Source organism: Conger conger, chromosome 18 (assembly GCF_963514075.1).
Source record: "Conger conger chromosome 18, fConCon1.1, whole genome shotgun sequence".
Lineage (NCBI taxonomy): Eukaryota > Metazoa > Chordata > Actinopteri > Anguilliformes > Congridae > Conger > Conger conger.
This window is the reverse complement of record NC_083777.1, coordinates 23,314,786-23,329,732: the sequence shown is the minus strand read 5'-3', so window position 1 is coordinate 23,329,732 and position 14,947 is coordinate 23,314,786. Positions and strand designations below refer to the sequence as shown.

The following is a 14,947-nucleotide window of genomic DNA, read 5'->3' as shown; positions in this document are numbered from 1 at the left end:
CTTGTCAGGACTTCATTAGTGCTTACAGTAAATAGTACGAGTATATCTATTTATATTTATATAAATATTTAGATATGATATTTAGATATCATTATAATTCAGTTCATAAGGTCCTTGCAATAGAGGGCATGAATACATTGTAAACAATGGAATTATTTAATTCAAATCAATATACAACATGACTTTGGTGCTTTTCAAAATCAGACATGAATGACACAAAATTAGATTGGATCTGGTGTCCTAGTGGAGACAAAATCAGGGTAGGTAGAGCAATTATATGATTTGCAAACCATTAAATGGGAATTATGTGTGATTATGGCAGTGGGGTTTAAAGATTAACTCCAGCATTAAAAACATGACAATATATTAATATGAATCTTTAGAACAATAAATCATGAGAACAATGGCCATAGTGCCTAGTCTATTTAATAGCTGCTCAAGCCCCTACAATAAGGCTTAGATAAACAAAGCAATGCGTTTAATGGTTTGATGGAATGGAAAGAAAACATCTCACATTTTTTCAGTAAACAACAGCCATGTCAAACAGAGGTGACATAGCCAGTTATCCATTCCAAGCTAATTTCAGATTTCCCATATATATGCCAATAGATACTTATTAATACCATTGTAGAGGAATATGTTTTATTACGAAATGTTATTGATACACCTGATGGACAAAACCCGGTTGTGATAAGTGTGTTCATCATCTTAAAAGCATTTAATTTAAAATATTTAAAATGCTTTCATTTTCACATCAAAGACTGGCCCAAAATCTGTACGTTATTGAAAGTTAATTTTGGTAAAGAAAGATAAGATACAATAAATACACCCTTTATCAGAAACATGTGTTGTCACTGATAATTAAATATTTATCAGTTTTAAAAATTCTCTTTCATGTGCAAGTTTGGAGGTTACTTATTAGGCGTAAATGTTTCTTGAGTACGCAAAACTCTTCCAGGCCTCTCTCCTGTGTGACAGTCTCTGGAGGGTTTCAGCGCGCTCTCCTGATTGAAGCTCTTCCCACACGTTTCACAGGTGAACCTTTTTTCCCCCTGTGTGAATCCTCTGGTGCAACTTCAATTTTGTCCTGCAACTCTTTCCACACTTATTGCAACTGTATGGTCTTTCTCTTTTCTTCACAGCAATGTTTCTTTCATCAACTGCTGTTGTTTTCCTTGGTCGATCTGTTCGATGCCTGTTGCTCAGGACGCCAGCAGCTTCTTTCTTTATCAGGACATTCCAAGTTGTTGTACAAGCTATCCCCAATGCTTGTGCAATGACTCTGATTGATTTCCCCTCTTTCCTAAGCTTCAAGATGGCTTGCTTTTCTCCCAAAGACAGCTCTCTGGTCTTCATGTTGGTTTACATTACGTTACATTATTGGCATTTTGGCAGACACTCTTATCCAGAGCGATGTACAGGTTTATGTTTTCTAACACGGGCAAAACCCAAGGCTATAACCAAGAGTAGTTGGTTATAACTATTTATTGTTTAACCAGCCAATGTAACATGCAAATAGCCTAATTGGATGTTTTTGATGTATAGTTTGATAGATAATTTGCAATCACATTATGTTAAAGCCCAAATATTTGTAAAACACATGAAATAAGGTTGCAAATGTGTAAGAGAAAATGCAAGAGAACTGGATATGACCAGTCTTAGTTAAAGAACTACACTTTGAGTCATACAATCCCTTCCTTTGCTGTTGTGACACATGGGTCTGTTGGTTTTATCTTTAAAAGTTTATCTTTAGAGAGAGAGAGAGAATGTGAACATACATTCATATCTTCAGACAAGAATCCATGGCGTATCAAATTTATTTTGCAATATGCCATTTTGTTTATATTGCTGGTACTACCTTATTTTTACATACAAACATTTAAATAACATTCAATATCCACACAGCTAAAGTGCTTGAGAATTTAGCATTTCAAGAACCAAACATATTCTTTCCTCTTTTTATACAGCATGAGATCTACACAATGCATGTGAGAAATATGGCTTTCAGCTCCTCAAAGATGATTTCACAGTGCATAGAAATGTAGAGGGACATTCAGAGTAACAATATTTTGTTTTCCTATGCACCTGAATATACAATGTTTCAGCAGCTGCCACAGTAGCCTTTTAGCTTTTTTGGAAAAGAGGAAAACTGTTCAAGAGACGCTCAGTACTTCATGTATGTAAAAAAACCCACACAAAAAAAAACCCCTATGTGGACAAAGCCAGTTTGATGAAAACTCCTGATACTTGGAAGTGCATTTTATTAAATAGAAAATAAATGGACATTACAAATAAAATAAAAAAACATTTAATTAATCTCTCATCTTTAACATTATGCACTCGTTTTTTCACATACAATTATGACATAATTGAAAATAGGAAGACATGCACGCTCCTAAAAACTCGATGTGAACGTTGCACGGGTCTCATTTACATTGTTCTTTTTTCACTCTCCGCGCATTATCCACGATATTGTCCGAGGTCGCGTTCTTCTACGCCCGTTTAACTGTCATTTTCAGAATCGCTGTTGGAATCCCTGGGGAGTGGCGCGGCTTTCAAAGTGCTTTTGCTCTCCTGCTTGGAAGTGCTGGATAGGTCAATCGCCATGTCCTCCGAATCGTCCGTTGTGCTGGCGCGGTTTACCCACGCGATGTCGCTGTCCTTCACCTTTGTTTCCTCTGAATACGAGTCTGAGTGAGTGGACTCCGGTGTGCCCGGGGGCTTCTTCACTACGTCCATTGACTTCTTGTGCATGCCTATATAAAAAAGGGAAATGGCACAAGAAATTATCGAACTGGTTCAAGGTCTGAGATAACACTAATTCACAATTGGTTAATGTTCATTTGGTGTATCTTAATTACATGTTTTATAGAGCGGCCAATTAAAAAAAGTTGCATACATAAAGCTGCTAATATTTGAATCTAAAGATGTAGATTCATTTAACGAGTTAGCCTACATTAGAGCTCAGCTGAAACATTCCACGTCATAAACTTTTTGACCCACATACGTCTTCCAAAGCGGAAGGGCAGGGTCTCAAAATACAATTGTATGATGTCACGAAACGCCTCAGCTATGTATCCGAATCAATCAAATACATAATTGAGTAGAATATTATAAATAAACGAAACAACCTGCTGGCTCACCTAGAAGCCAGGGAGCGCAGGAGCCCATCATGCCGCTCTTGGCGGAGTTGATGATTGACTCTGGGAGCGGGATGGAGTGCCGAACCATGGCGCCGTAAAGCCCGTACTCCGCCATCACGCTGCTGCGGCCCCAACACTTCTCGCGCTTCCGCCACTTGGCCCGACGGTTCTGGAACCACACCTGGAAGACGACAACCGAATTTATAAACCAACGTAAATTAACGGCCACGGTTTAATTCTCGCTTAAAACAACGGGTTGCTTTAATTTGCAGTAATGTTACCTGTATTCTGTCCTCAGGTAATTCCGTCTTCATCGCGAGCATTTCTCTCGCGTAAACATCTGGATAATGTGCCTCATGGAAGGCCTTTTCGAGTTCCTCTAGCTGATGGGACGTGAATACGGTCCTACAGAAAAGAGTGAGAGATTCTCAGTATGTTGCATTTTAAGCCTATAGCACATTTAGGTATTGGATCCCACATGACATTCTATAGTAAGCTACACATCCTTTAGGATGAGAGTAAATTAAAACTTTGTAAAATAAGTTAAATAAAATAATAATATATAATACTCATATTACCTGTGCCTCCTCTTTTTTCTCTTCTGTGAATTTCCTGAATTTTTTGCATCGTTTCGATCTCCAGAAAGACAGTCGTCATCTGAAAATATATATAACAATTTTTTTCATTTTTCCACGATTATGATTCGTGGACAGATACACCACACTAAACAACCAAGATATTCATATTATATATTTCATATTCATTGAAGATTATGCTAATAGGTTATGTCTTCCACATAATAAGTCGACTGGCAAATTATTTAAAATAGTTCAAAGAAAGATATTGTAGTTGACTAGGTTCTTTCGTGTTAAAAATGTAAAGATCTAATCCAAAACAAATGGCTTGACCTGACACCTGATTGTTATTTGCTTAAAAGTATGAAGGTCGTCTTTTGTAGCCAAAATGCAAGTTTAGTTATAACACGTACGAAGTAATCAAATTTCTACTGTGAAGTTTAAACGCATAACCCGGACAGTTCCCAGGTTTTCCGGGGTAAATTAAAAGGAATAAAAATGAGTATATACCAGAATAGTTATCCCTTTGCTGCTCCAAATTCTGCATAAAATGACTCTCTGTCCTGGACTGAAGAAGGGGTATGTGGCTCGGAAGAAAACAGGGTGCCCCAGGAGGTTGCTGTGCCGCTAAACTGCAGAGGAAACCCAAGCCAAGGGGCAAGGAGCCCCCGGCAAAAGAGAAGCCCCCAATTCCTGCACTCGGACCGTCCCCGTGGCCACCAACTCCGGGTCCTGCCTGATGGGGCTGCAATTCAGTCTCAAGACCCAGAAGGTCGGTGATCGCAAAACCTTTCGATCTAAACCCAGATCCATTCAGCCGCGCTTTGTCGATTCCAAAAGCCGGAGCTAAAATCTTGACTTTGGGCTTCTCGTCCGGGGAGTCCTCTCTTCCTGTTATGGTAGACATCTGTATTTTTACTTTCTCTTTCCTCCCACTGATCAGTCAGAGTGATGGAGCGGGAGAGGGCATAAGGCGGACAATTTATCCTGGTGCCATACAACAGGGATAACTCGAGCGTCCAATCAGATCCACTGCGAGATCTGTCAAAGCTAAAAGAGGCGTTTCCCTTTTTTCAATCCCAACGGATTAATTGCCACCAATTTTCCTTTAAATCCGATAAGGATTTCTCTCTCTCTCTCTCTCTGAATTGGTCCTAAGTCGTTCTCTTGATGACAGATTTCACTTATCTATGTGGCCCGATACATTTGTATTAATATAGGCTAGGATACATTTAAATTAGACTTTTTATATGCAAGAAATTGGCTGTCATCTTATTTGAACAATTTGTCATTTTTGTCGAGCGATATTGTGTGTCATCTGAGTGTATATCCATTGTTTTCTGAGTGGAATCTATATAAAAACTATATAAGAACATGAATACATCGGGCAAGCACTGCAATTGATCCAAAAGTTCAAGCTCCTTTCAAAGTCAACCAATTATGGTGACACCCAGCCGAAGTCCGAAGTTACATGTTATGGAAATATGACCCAATAATAAATATTATATTAAAATCATTGGTTTATTTTTTGTAACTATAGAAAATCCCTTTAAATGAACACTAACATTGGGCTAAATACAAAAACACGCTGCTGCGGAATGTAACTGTTGAATAAGTCCAAAGAATTGGAGAGTCATGTATTTCTGTAAGACATTAACTAATATTGAATATTTATAACAAATGTTAGAGATTTACATTTTGGAATCATTTCTGCACGCAAACATTGTCTGGCATGCAGTCGACTTTGCATTTAGGAACATAAACTCTTTTAAATATATTTACCAATTTCGTTTTACTAACAACCTAAGAAAACTCGTCAATTCACCATCTCACCGCATTACGCAAACTCTTTACCGACAGCTTAGACCAACATGCTTTGCAGATCTCGGTTTGATCTCTCTCTCTCTCTCTCTCTCTCTCTCCCTCTCTCTCTCTCTCTCTCTCTAAACATCTAGATTAAGCACAGTGTCCCTGATAAAGATAATTACAAGGGACATTAATTTTACATTATTAAAGAAAGACCCCAATCTCCCTGACAAGCTGTTCTCGGGATTAACAAAATAATAACTTTCATTTAGGATAATTGTAATTTGGATGACGGGGTATTTGTGCTTAGCTATCAAAGGTTAGAGATTATAGGTCAGTAAAAGAAGTTAGTTTGTAAAGGCTTTGCATTTTTGTGTTTATTACTCCGCAAAAAATATTGGCTTGATTTGTCCTTGCTGGACAGATTATGTTAGAATGCAAAGAGTCGGTCAAAAATACGGTCGGCCAATTATCAACAAGGAGATTGACTATTGAAATTACCAACAAAAAAAACAACAACAACTCTAGTTTACCAAATACTTCGGCTAAACATATCATTAGCACTTCATTTATCACCAATTTACCATTCAGGCGAGATGCACCATAGGCTAGGCTATACTTCAATGTACTCTGTAGCTGAGGTAGACGGTGTCCATCAAGTAGAAAATGTGAAAATACGGCCAACTGGCATGCAATTGGAAACCTTTAAAAAAAAAAAACAGAATCTGTCGTTTGTACTCCATGGACAATAGCCAATATACAGTATATAGCCTACTGTAACCAGGACTGGTAATACAATATTTATTTTAGAGATATTTAGCCAGGTTTGTTATGTTATGTTTTGAACTATTTAAAGACGCTGTTTCTTCTTCATCCAAAGTAAACCGTTATTGTTTGAGATCATACGAGTCACATTTTAACTTCATAATAGCATTATGATTTACTATGATTTTATATAGTAGGCCTGTGCTATATGCATTATGCGTATGCATGCTTAATAAAATATAAAGTATGGCCTACTCGGTTTAATCGCCTCTCTGTATAATATTCTTTCAGACGTATTATCCAACGACTGTTTTCAGTTTGGTGTAAATGCTTTAACTTTCATTGTGTATTGTAGTATTAGGCAACTTTGTAAAAGTGATTTTAAATATTTCTGCTTTATGTTAATCGAATGAAATAAATCAGTCTTTGAATAAATCAGCATGCATCAAAACATCAAAGGCATGTTGAAAAATAAATGAGTTTTGAACGGAAATAGTTCCAAAGCAGGTCCAAGTGTCATGTCACAGAGCGAGTGCACTGCCCTGCACGCGCACGTGAAAAGCGCACTAAAAGAAACGCTCATCACACTCGCCTTATTTGATGTCCTATATGTTGCTGGCAAGATTATGCACTGATTAGTGGTCGGCATTTGCTATGCCAAGACATTATCGTGTTATTCAATTTCTTAGCCATCCCTCCCCTCATTAAGTTTCATATTAACGCTGCACGCCTGGCACGTGGTCCTGTAAGTAGACTTTCACCTAGTAAAATAACGTGTAGAAAATCTCCATCTGTAATTAGAGTTCGTAATCCGACCTTCCACCAAATTTCCTGTCTGAAGAGATATTAGGATAAAACCCTAATTGTTTTGACGTGTCCACGGAATCAGCTTTATTTCAGCAGTTTAAGTTAATGCTGATGCTTCGGAGGATGATGAAGCGCCTAATGTGGAAAAGTAATTCGGAAAGTTATGCTCAAGTACATGTAATCCGATCGGGGTTTTTTTGGATGGGGGTGTAGTCCTACAATTTTTTGGGTGGGGGTGTAGGTCTACATTTTCAACTGGAAAACGAAAAAAAAATAATAATAATTTATTGAACAAATCGGTGTGATCAATTATTATTTAAAAAAAGCAAATAGGCCTTGATAAATCTCCTTACAGCAGATCATTGAATAAACTGCATAAAATTACTTTTGCTTTAATCTGTAGTTTTAAATCTGCTCAGAAGCAGATTTAAAAGAATCCCGGTCCATTAAGAGCAATTTCGTGGTGTTAACGTCGGCAATGTCGATAACCCAGGAAATAACCAACAGTTACCCGATAATTCACCAGATATACAATTTTCAGATGGACAAAATAATATAAACATTAATCGTGTAGAACCGCAGGGGTAGTTTTAGAATCTAAATATTTATCAAAACAATAGTTCTGGAACTATAGTTCTGGAAATCCCTGCATATTATTCAATTATATTGCACCGCATTTGCTGACATACAATTTGTTTCGAATTTCGGCGTTTGCAGAAATTCCACGCCTAGCATATATGATAAGAGTAAACTCTTCCCATATTATCCATTCAAACTGTACCTTTGTCCTACCTCCTGATTTCCCCCCCCCCTTTCCGATATCCCTATCCCTCTTGTCTAACCCAAAAAAAAAAGGATAGAATTACACTTATGATGACTGTATGTTTAGAACAGCACTTCATGTGTACTTTACTAGTTATGGATGTGTTGCTTTAACTTGTGGAAGAACCTATGCACTTGTAAATCGCTTTGGATTAAAAGCGTCTGCCAAATGACTAAAATGTAAAATGTAAATTATTAAGGGGTGATATTATTGTAAAACAGCACTGATACATCTACGGAACCCATAAACAGCAAGAGCATGATCATCCTTTGACATTCGTTAATGAAAATATTTTTTGCTGTATATGACAACACTAGGCCAAGGAATGACAGCAAACTTGTGATAGTCAGTTACATCAATTATTTCAAAGTTCCTACAATCTATGCTGTATGTGGTCTTCAGAACAGAACATTTGGGATTTGAGGCAAACTGTACCCCGTAACAGTTTTGTAACTTTGTTATTTTATTCACTACATACAAGGACGTGTCTCAAGACTACAGGAAACATGGCATTAGTGGCCTTTTAAGCACAAACCAATAACTCCAGCAGCAAATGTACACAGTAAAATGTCATGTTCATTTAACTCTTCTAGGGTACATACAAGTTCAATTCCCAGATCTCTGTGTAATTGTCAAGTACTGGTGTATTTATATTGAAGTTACAATATGTCATGAGGACAATGTGCTTGCCAGGCTGTGGCTATGACATGAGTATTTGGGAAAACCAGCAAGTTGCCTAGTCACCCCAAGCAGTAGAAAAATACCTGTTCCTCACTTAATACTCTTCTGTTTCCTAAGAAAATGGCTGACTGCTCATCCCACCACTCTTTTGGATAATAGACCTTTCATCTTGTGGTTTCCATGGATGAAAAGTCTCTCCAACGGTCCTGGAACTCGGCTGCCAATCAAGAGGTTTGTGTCCCTGCCCCTCTGTCTCTCCCTCCTCACCCTCCATCCAATCCACTCTGTACCACTCCATCTCCCATGATCCTCTCTGGGATCCACCTCAGGCACCCCCACCAGGCTGCCACCACCTCCATTTGTCACCCATTCACACCTGTCTGATTGTGATCTTCATCATCATCATCATCATCTTCCTCATCATCTTTCTCATCAACACAATCATCTTCCTCCTCCTCATCATCATTATCATCGTCATCATCACCATCTTCCTCATCATCAAAATCATCATCATCTTCCTCATCAACATAATCATCGTTATCAAGTAAATGATCAGTATTGTATTCAGATTCTTTCACAAATTGTGTTTATCCTATGTTCTTTGATTACACATAATAATAATAATAATAATAATAATAATAATAATAATAATAATAATAATAACAATAACAATAACAGTAGTAGTAATAATAATAATGATAATCATAATAATAGCAATAACAATGACCATTATCATTATCAGCAACAAGATCATCATAATAATCATCATTATCTTCATCATGAGGGTATTAAATATAAATCCCAATAATGTATTCATATCCAATATAATCACATCTGCTAGCTTTTTACCAAAAATATACCTATATACGCACTACTTTTGCAGTAAATGTTTCGCAGAACAACAGGCCCGTGTTTCAGGGAGATTATAAACAAGGTCTAAACAATTTAATATATATTGATCGTAGAACTCTCTATATAATGTGCATATTAAAGAAGAGCAAAGAAAAAAGAAACAATGTATTTATTTTATAAAGAAAATCACTTAAAGTGCATTAAAAAAACCTTTTCTCTTATGCTTGTAGAGAACTGAGAAAGGAAAACAAATGTTATTTTAAGGGCCAGATTACAAGGCAGGGTTTCATGGTGTCATCAGATGTGATTATCTGGGATTAAACTAATCAGTAAATGTTTCTCTGCTCATTATTTTCCAGAGAAGATTTCCAGGCGATTCTCCACAGCCAAGATTATTAATCTCTTAAAGAGCGTAACATCAAAAAATCGCTTTTTGCTCTAATTTCCTTCGGCCATCCTGGGCACATGGCGGGAGGGGGACTAATAGCCGGGCCACGTGCCCTAATTCTGACCACCGTCCCGCCAGTGCAGACCACCGCCCTCGCCCTGCTGGATTACACTTAACCCTTTAAGGTGTGTGATTAAAGCCTTCTTATACATTATGACATTATAATGCTGATGTAACAATCATTAACTGGCAACCGTCAGCAATGGAGTTCTAGAGCAGTTAGAATTTTGACAGAATATTCCAAAAAGCTCCACTTCAAAGGGCCTAAAGTGTGAGGTAATATTTAGTTGCTTTTTGCAATGTCTTTTTTTGTAGCCTGTGTACAGTCTAATACAAAAAATATATATCCTCAATATTTTCATTCTTTTTCATTATTTTTTTTCATTTTCATAAAAAATATATTTAAAACGATTTATATAATTTTACCCAATATTGCTTAATTCTATTTTACCCCATTAATAGATGCTCCTGATTTTTTTGTGCTCCTGAATGTTTAGTGTATGGAGAATCTCCATTCATTTTGTCTCAGATTAGGCCTAATCTGGGTCTGCCAAACTAGCCCATAATGATACATGACATTAATTGAGTACATCGAGTCCAATATGGGTGTGAGAGGTCAGGTACCATTGTTTAACATTTAAAATCATGCACATGTAAACATCCACAATAAAATCAATGTTTTAGGCACCTAGTGTAGGAAAAATTCACAGAACAAGATGTTCTTCCTCCGTTTTATGACAATCAATCACAAGTGCTAATTTGTGCTAGAAGTACACAGTGACCCATATGTAACCTGAGTTGAATAAAATAATCTGTATGGACATATGTAACCTGAATTGAATACATTAATGTCTATGCTTAAAAGGAAAATTGGAAAGTACAGAATAGCACCATGTTTTGCATAATTCAGATTTTATGATTCCTCTTGGTTAAAAAGAAGTTTGCGGGGCAGGGCGTCTTGACCAGCTTGCAGGGCAGAATCTCTTGCTTTGTGGGCTATCTTTGTCAAGGACAGTTTGCAGAACAGGATGTCTTGTATGCCTGTACAATGTGATAAGAAAATGTCTTTTAAAGAACAGCTTACAAAGCAAAAATCATTGTGGCGCAACAGAGACTAGCTGGTATTTTTAGGAATGTTTAAGGAGGAGTTATGTTGAAAGCAGTGTATAAAATGGGTGTAAAACTGACAATCGAGGTTCAATTCTGCAGAGTTGATCCGGCTTTGTGCACTTGTGCTAATAAAGTCTGATTTTTCCGTGGTGTCTTTTCCCTCGTGAAGTTGTTTTTCTACAAGGGCCTCCAGAAAACGTGCACAGCGAACCGTGAGTGAATTGAGTGTGTTATGATGTCATGAATTGTGTTGAAAAGTGTTTGTTGAAGCAGAACTAATCTTGAAAAATTAAGTCTGAAGGTATATTGTTGCTGCTAATGGTTTAAGCTGTTGATGTTGTAGAGGTGCCAGAGACTTGGGAGGAGAGAAACCCAAGAAGGGCCGCCTGCAAGAGCTCTGGTAAAAGCGTGTTGGGTAAACACTGTCCTGTAAGGTGTGATTTAAGAGAAAAATTGTTGGTAAGAAAAATACTGTTAAGCTGTGCTGATGCTTAGATGCTTGTGCTTGAGCGGATATAATGTTGTATTGAGGCAACGGAGGTACAAATCGTGATTTATGTATGTGTACAACCATAAAAGAGAAGGGTGAAAAACAATAAACTAAATAAAGTAAAGAAACGCGAAGTGTGTATAAAGAATAAACGGGAGAAAATACAGGCCCCGGCGTGTATAGGAAATAATAGATAATAATAGGAAAAATAAAGGTAAAATATATAATAATATAGATATATTTTATATATATATTAAGGGAAGCATAAAATAATTGAACGCCGGTTGATATAATCGCAGGAGTATATCCTAAATGTAAACAGGAGATAGAAACTCTCTCAGATAAATGGACAAAAAGGACTAAGAGAACGGAGACAAAATGGCCTAAAGGTGGTGCATTTGATAGAGAAATATGCTACCAGATGGGAGGAGTAATAGCAAATTATAGAACAGGAGACAAAACACAAATAAGAAAATAAAAACGGGAACAGGAAAAAGCGATTCTAGGGTGGTTCAGGTCCTTTTCCCTAGGAAAGGGGATAGGGGTGGGTAGAGATCACAGCGAAATGATGACGCCTCCTCTGCATGCCCCGCAGTATGCCTCGCAGTATGACATGCGGAGGTAAAGGAGAGGGGTTTGTATCCAATATGCCCAGTGATATCTGAAGCGCCACTTGCAACAACGGTATGTCCAGTAGTGAGAGGGCAGGTTGAAATAAACGGGTGGGTAGAACATGAGGGGGCTGAAGATGAGGTGGAGAAAAAAAAAAAAAAAGGTGTCTCGAGGGAAAAAAAGGAGGAGATGGAACGGGAGGTAGAAGGGGCTAAGAAAAGAATACAAAGAGGTGAAAAAATTGGAAAAATTGATAAGGAAAATATATGAACAGTATGATAACTACCATAGTAGGTTAGTAAAAAAAGGTGAATGAAATAAAGGATGCTGAGAGAAAAAAGAGAGCGTTTAAAATGCGCCTTTTTGACAGGTGGGGACAAAAAGGGAAGGGGAAACATGTAAAAAATGCGAAACTACGGGGCAGGAAAACACTAGATGGATAAAACTCCCATATAACATGTGGGAACCGTTGGAGAGGGCAGAGCCAAAAAGTACCAAGGAAACCCTCGACGAGTATTAATCGAGTTCAGTAAAAAGCACTGCGAATAAAAGACAAATCCCTCGATCAGAATGTAACGAGGAAGAGGAGGAGGAGTTCCAGACATCACAACCTTTACGGGACCGCCGTTAAAAGACGATGAACCACCGGCAACATACATCCACACGCAGTTGCGCAGGTGGAGGCTGATAACCGAAAGAGACGTACAGACAGATCCCATAATGACTACCCTCTTCCGTAAACCCATACGGGAGGGGATGTCACCAGAAGTGGGGCGCCGCCTCGATGAGGTGGTGGGACTGAACACCATGACACACAGAGAGTTTGTGGATCATGTGGTGCACACTGTAGAAAGGCAGCGAAAAGAGAGAAAAAGGCTGGAAGATCAAGCAAAAGACATTCAAAGAAAACTACTGCAGTTGCAGCTGGAGGAGCTGAAAGCCAAAGAAAAAAAAGGCAAAATAAACAAAAGAGCAGGATAAAGAGAAAGAGGCTTCTGTGAAAATATGGAATATGGACAATGGTTTCTTGACTTGAAGTGAAGCACCCCCCGCCCGAAGCATGGAGCAGCCCGATGGCGCCCCAGCCCCAGTGGTCTACAACTTCTCCGGCATCCCTCACCCAGTGGCCATGCAAGGTAATATACAAGGGGGGGGACCACAAATGGGTGGGAACCAAATGAGGGGAGGACCAGGGAATGGTGGTCAAAAGAATCAGTGGAAAGGGCAGCAGAATCAGAATAATAACATGCAAAATAGAAATTGGAACCAACAAGGCTTTCCCAACCAGCAGAGGCAGGGTCCCATAGTTTGTTATGGATGTGGTCAGGAGAGTCACATAAAAAGACAGTGTCCGAACGCACAAGGGATGTACCCAGGTAATCAGGGGACCTGGGTTTCGATTCAGCCCCAGCAACCGCAGGGCTACCCCCACTTGGCCCCACCTCCTCAAGCTCAGCCTCTATATCAGGCCAGGGGACCTGTAAATTACCAAGGTGCCCAATAGGGATGCCCAGAGAACCAAGGCAGAGTAGGGCAGCATGTAATGATAACAAATGGGCCAGAACAAGAACCTATAATAAATGTACAAATCGGAGGAAAAAATGTCCCCATGATGATAGATACTGGAGCAACATGCACTTGCATTCAGAAAGAATATGCCTCACATCTGCCGTTGTCGGGAGAAGTTATTCAAACAGTAGGGTTCTCGGGGAAAACAATGTTAAGCCCGACCACAAAACCGGTATCAATAAAAATAGGGGCAAAAGAAGCAAAATTAGAGGTGGTGGTGTGCAAAAATTCCCCCGTAAGCCTTCTAGGAAGAGATGCAATTTTGGCCCTAGGACTAAAATTAAACTGTGATGGAGGGGCAATAGATTTAACAGGAATGTACTATGTGGGAAGTGAAAACCACCACATGTATATTGGGTAGGGGATATTGAGACAAAGTGTGGAACACTTGGCAAAAATATGTTGAGGCTCAGATCCCGCATGCAACTGAGCCAGAGTATGATTTACATTGTACAATGAGATTTGATCCCCACCAGGGCCCAGATCTAGAAAGACAGTGGAGTGAAGAAAAAGGAGAAAGACAATATTTAGTGTCAACTGCTAGGACAGGAAGGAGCAGCATTAAACATAGCAAGGACCCCATGGATTGAGCAGTGGTTTCAGGAGGAAAGTGCGGCCCCACACATAACGTTGAAAGTCAACCCAGGGTACCAGGCTAAGGACTTGGGTCCTATGGTTAAGAGAGCAGAAGAGCTCCAATTTAGGCCAACAGAAAATCCCTTAATTTGGTGCACAGAAGATCAAACAATGATCAAAATTACGGTGAGTGCCCAGATGTGGGGAAAGCCCCAACTGGTGAGGGTACCAGGGGAAGAGGATACAAAACGGGAAAAATTTGGGGAAAATTTGGGTTTAGAAGAACATTTAGACCAATTACCAAGTCAGTTGTGGTCGCAGCATGACACTGATGTAGGTAAGGTGAAATCGGCAAACCCGGTCGAAGTGTACTTAAAACCAGACTGTAAAGGTCCATTTAAATTACAATATCCTTTAAAAAGAGAAGCAGTGGAGGGAGTGAGAAAAACAATAGAAGGTCTGTCAAAATCAGGAGTACTCAGGACAACGCAAAGTCCATATAATACGCCGTTGCTGCCTGTGCGAAAAGCAGATGGGGAAAAATGGAGATTGGTGCATGATCTGAGAGCAGTAAATGATGTAGTGCAGGAAATGGCTGCAGAAGTGCCTAACCTTCATACTTTGTTAACGTTCCTCATACTGTAAAATGGTTTACAGTAATAGACCTGTGTTCTGCCTTTTTCACCGTTC

The 14,947-nt window shown here is 38.9% G+C and overlaps 1 protein-coding gene across 1 annotated transcript; it reads right to left on the bottom strand.

Annotated features, from left to right (window-relative positions):
* Positions 1-2,325: 2,325 nt before the first annotated feature.
* On the bottom strand, positions 2,326-4,625 carry vsx1 (visual system homeobox 1 homolog, chx10-like). The gene is made up of 5 exons (XM_061227755.1): positions 4,229-4,625; positions 3,722-3,800; positions 3,425-3,548; positions 3,132-3,324; positions 2,326-2,756 (listed from the first exon to the last, which is right to left on the bottom strand). The coding sequence occupies exons 1-5, from the start codon at positions 4,623-4,625 to the stop codon at positions 2,503-2,505; spliced, it is 1,047 nt and encodes a 348-aa protein (XP_061083739.1). The 3' UTR covers positions 2,326-2,502.
* Positions 4,626-14,947: the final 10,322 nt, after the last annotated feature.

What these genes read in the sequence shown, in the direction of transcription:
- vsx1 (XM_061227755.1), bottom strand. Translation starts at nt 4,625, where the DNA reads ATGTCTACCATAACAGGAAGAGAGGACTCCCCGGACGAGAAGCCCAAA. An exon ending in AGAAAAAAGAGGAGGCACAG is followed by an intron (nt 3,549 to 3,721) that starts GTAATATGAGTA and finishes TCTTTTCTGTAG; the next exon opens with GACCGTATTCACGTCCCATC. An exon ending in TACCTGAGGACAGAATACAG is followed by an intron (nt 3,325 to 3,424) that starts GTAACATTACTG and finishes GTCGTCTTCCAG; the next exon opens with GTGTGGTTCCAGAACCGTCG.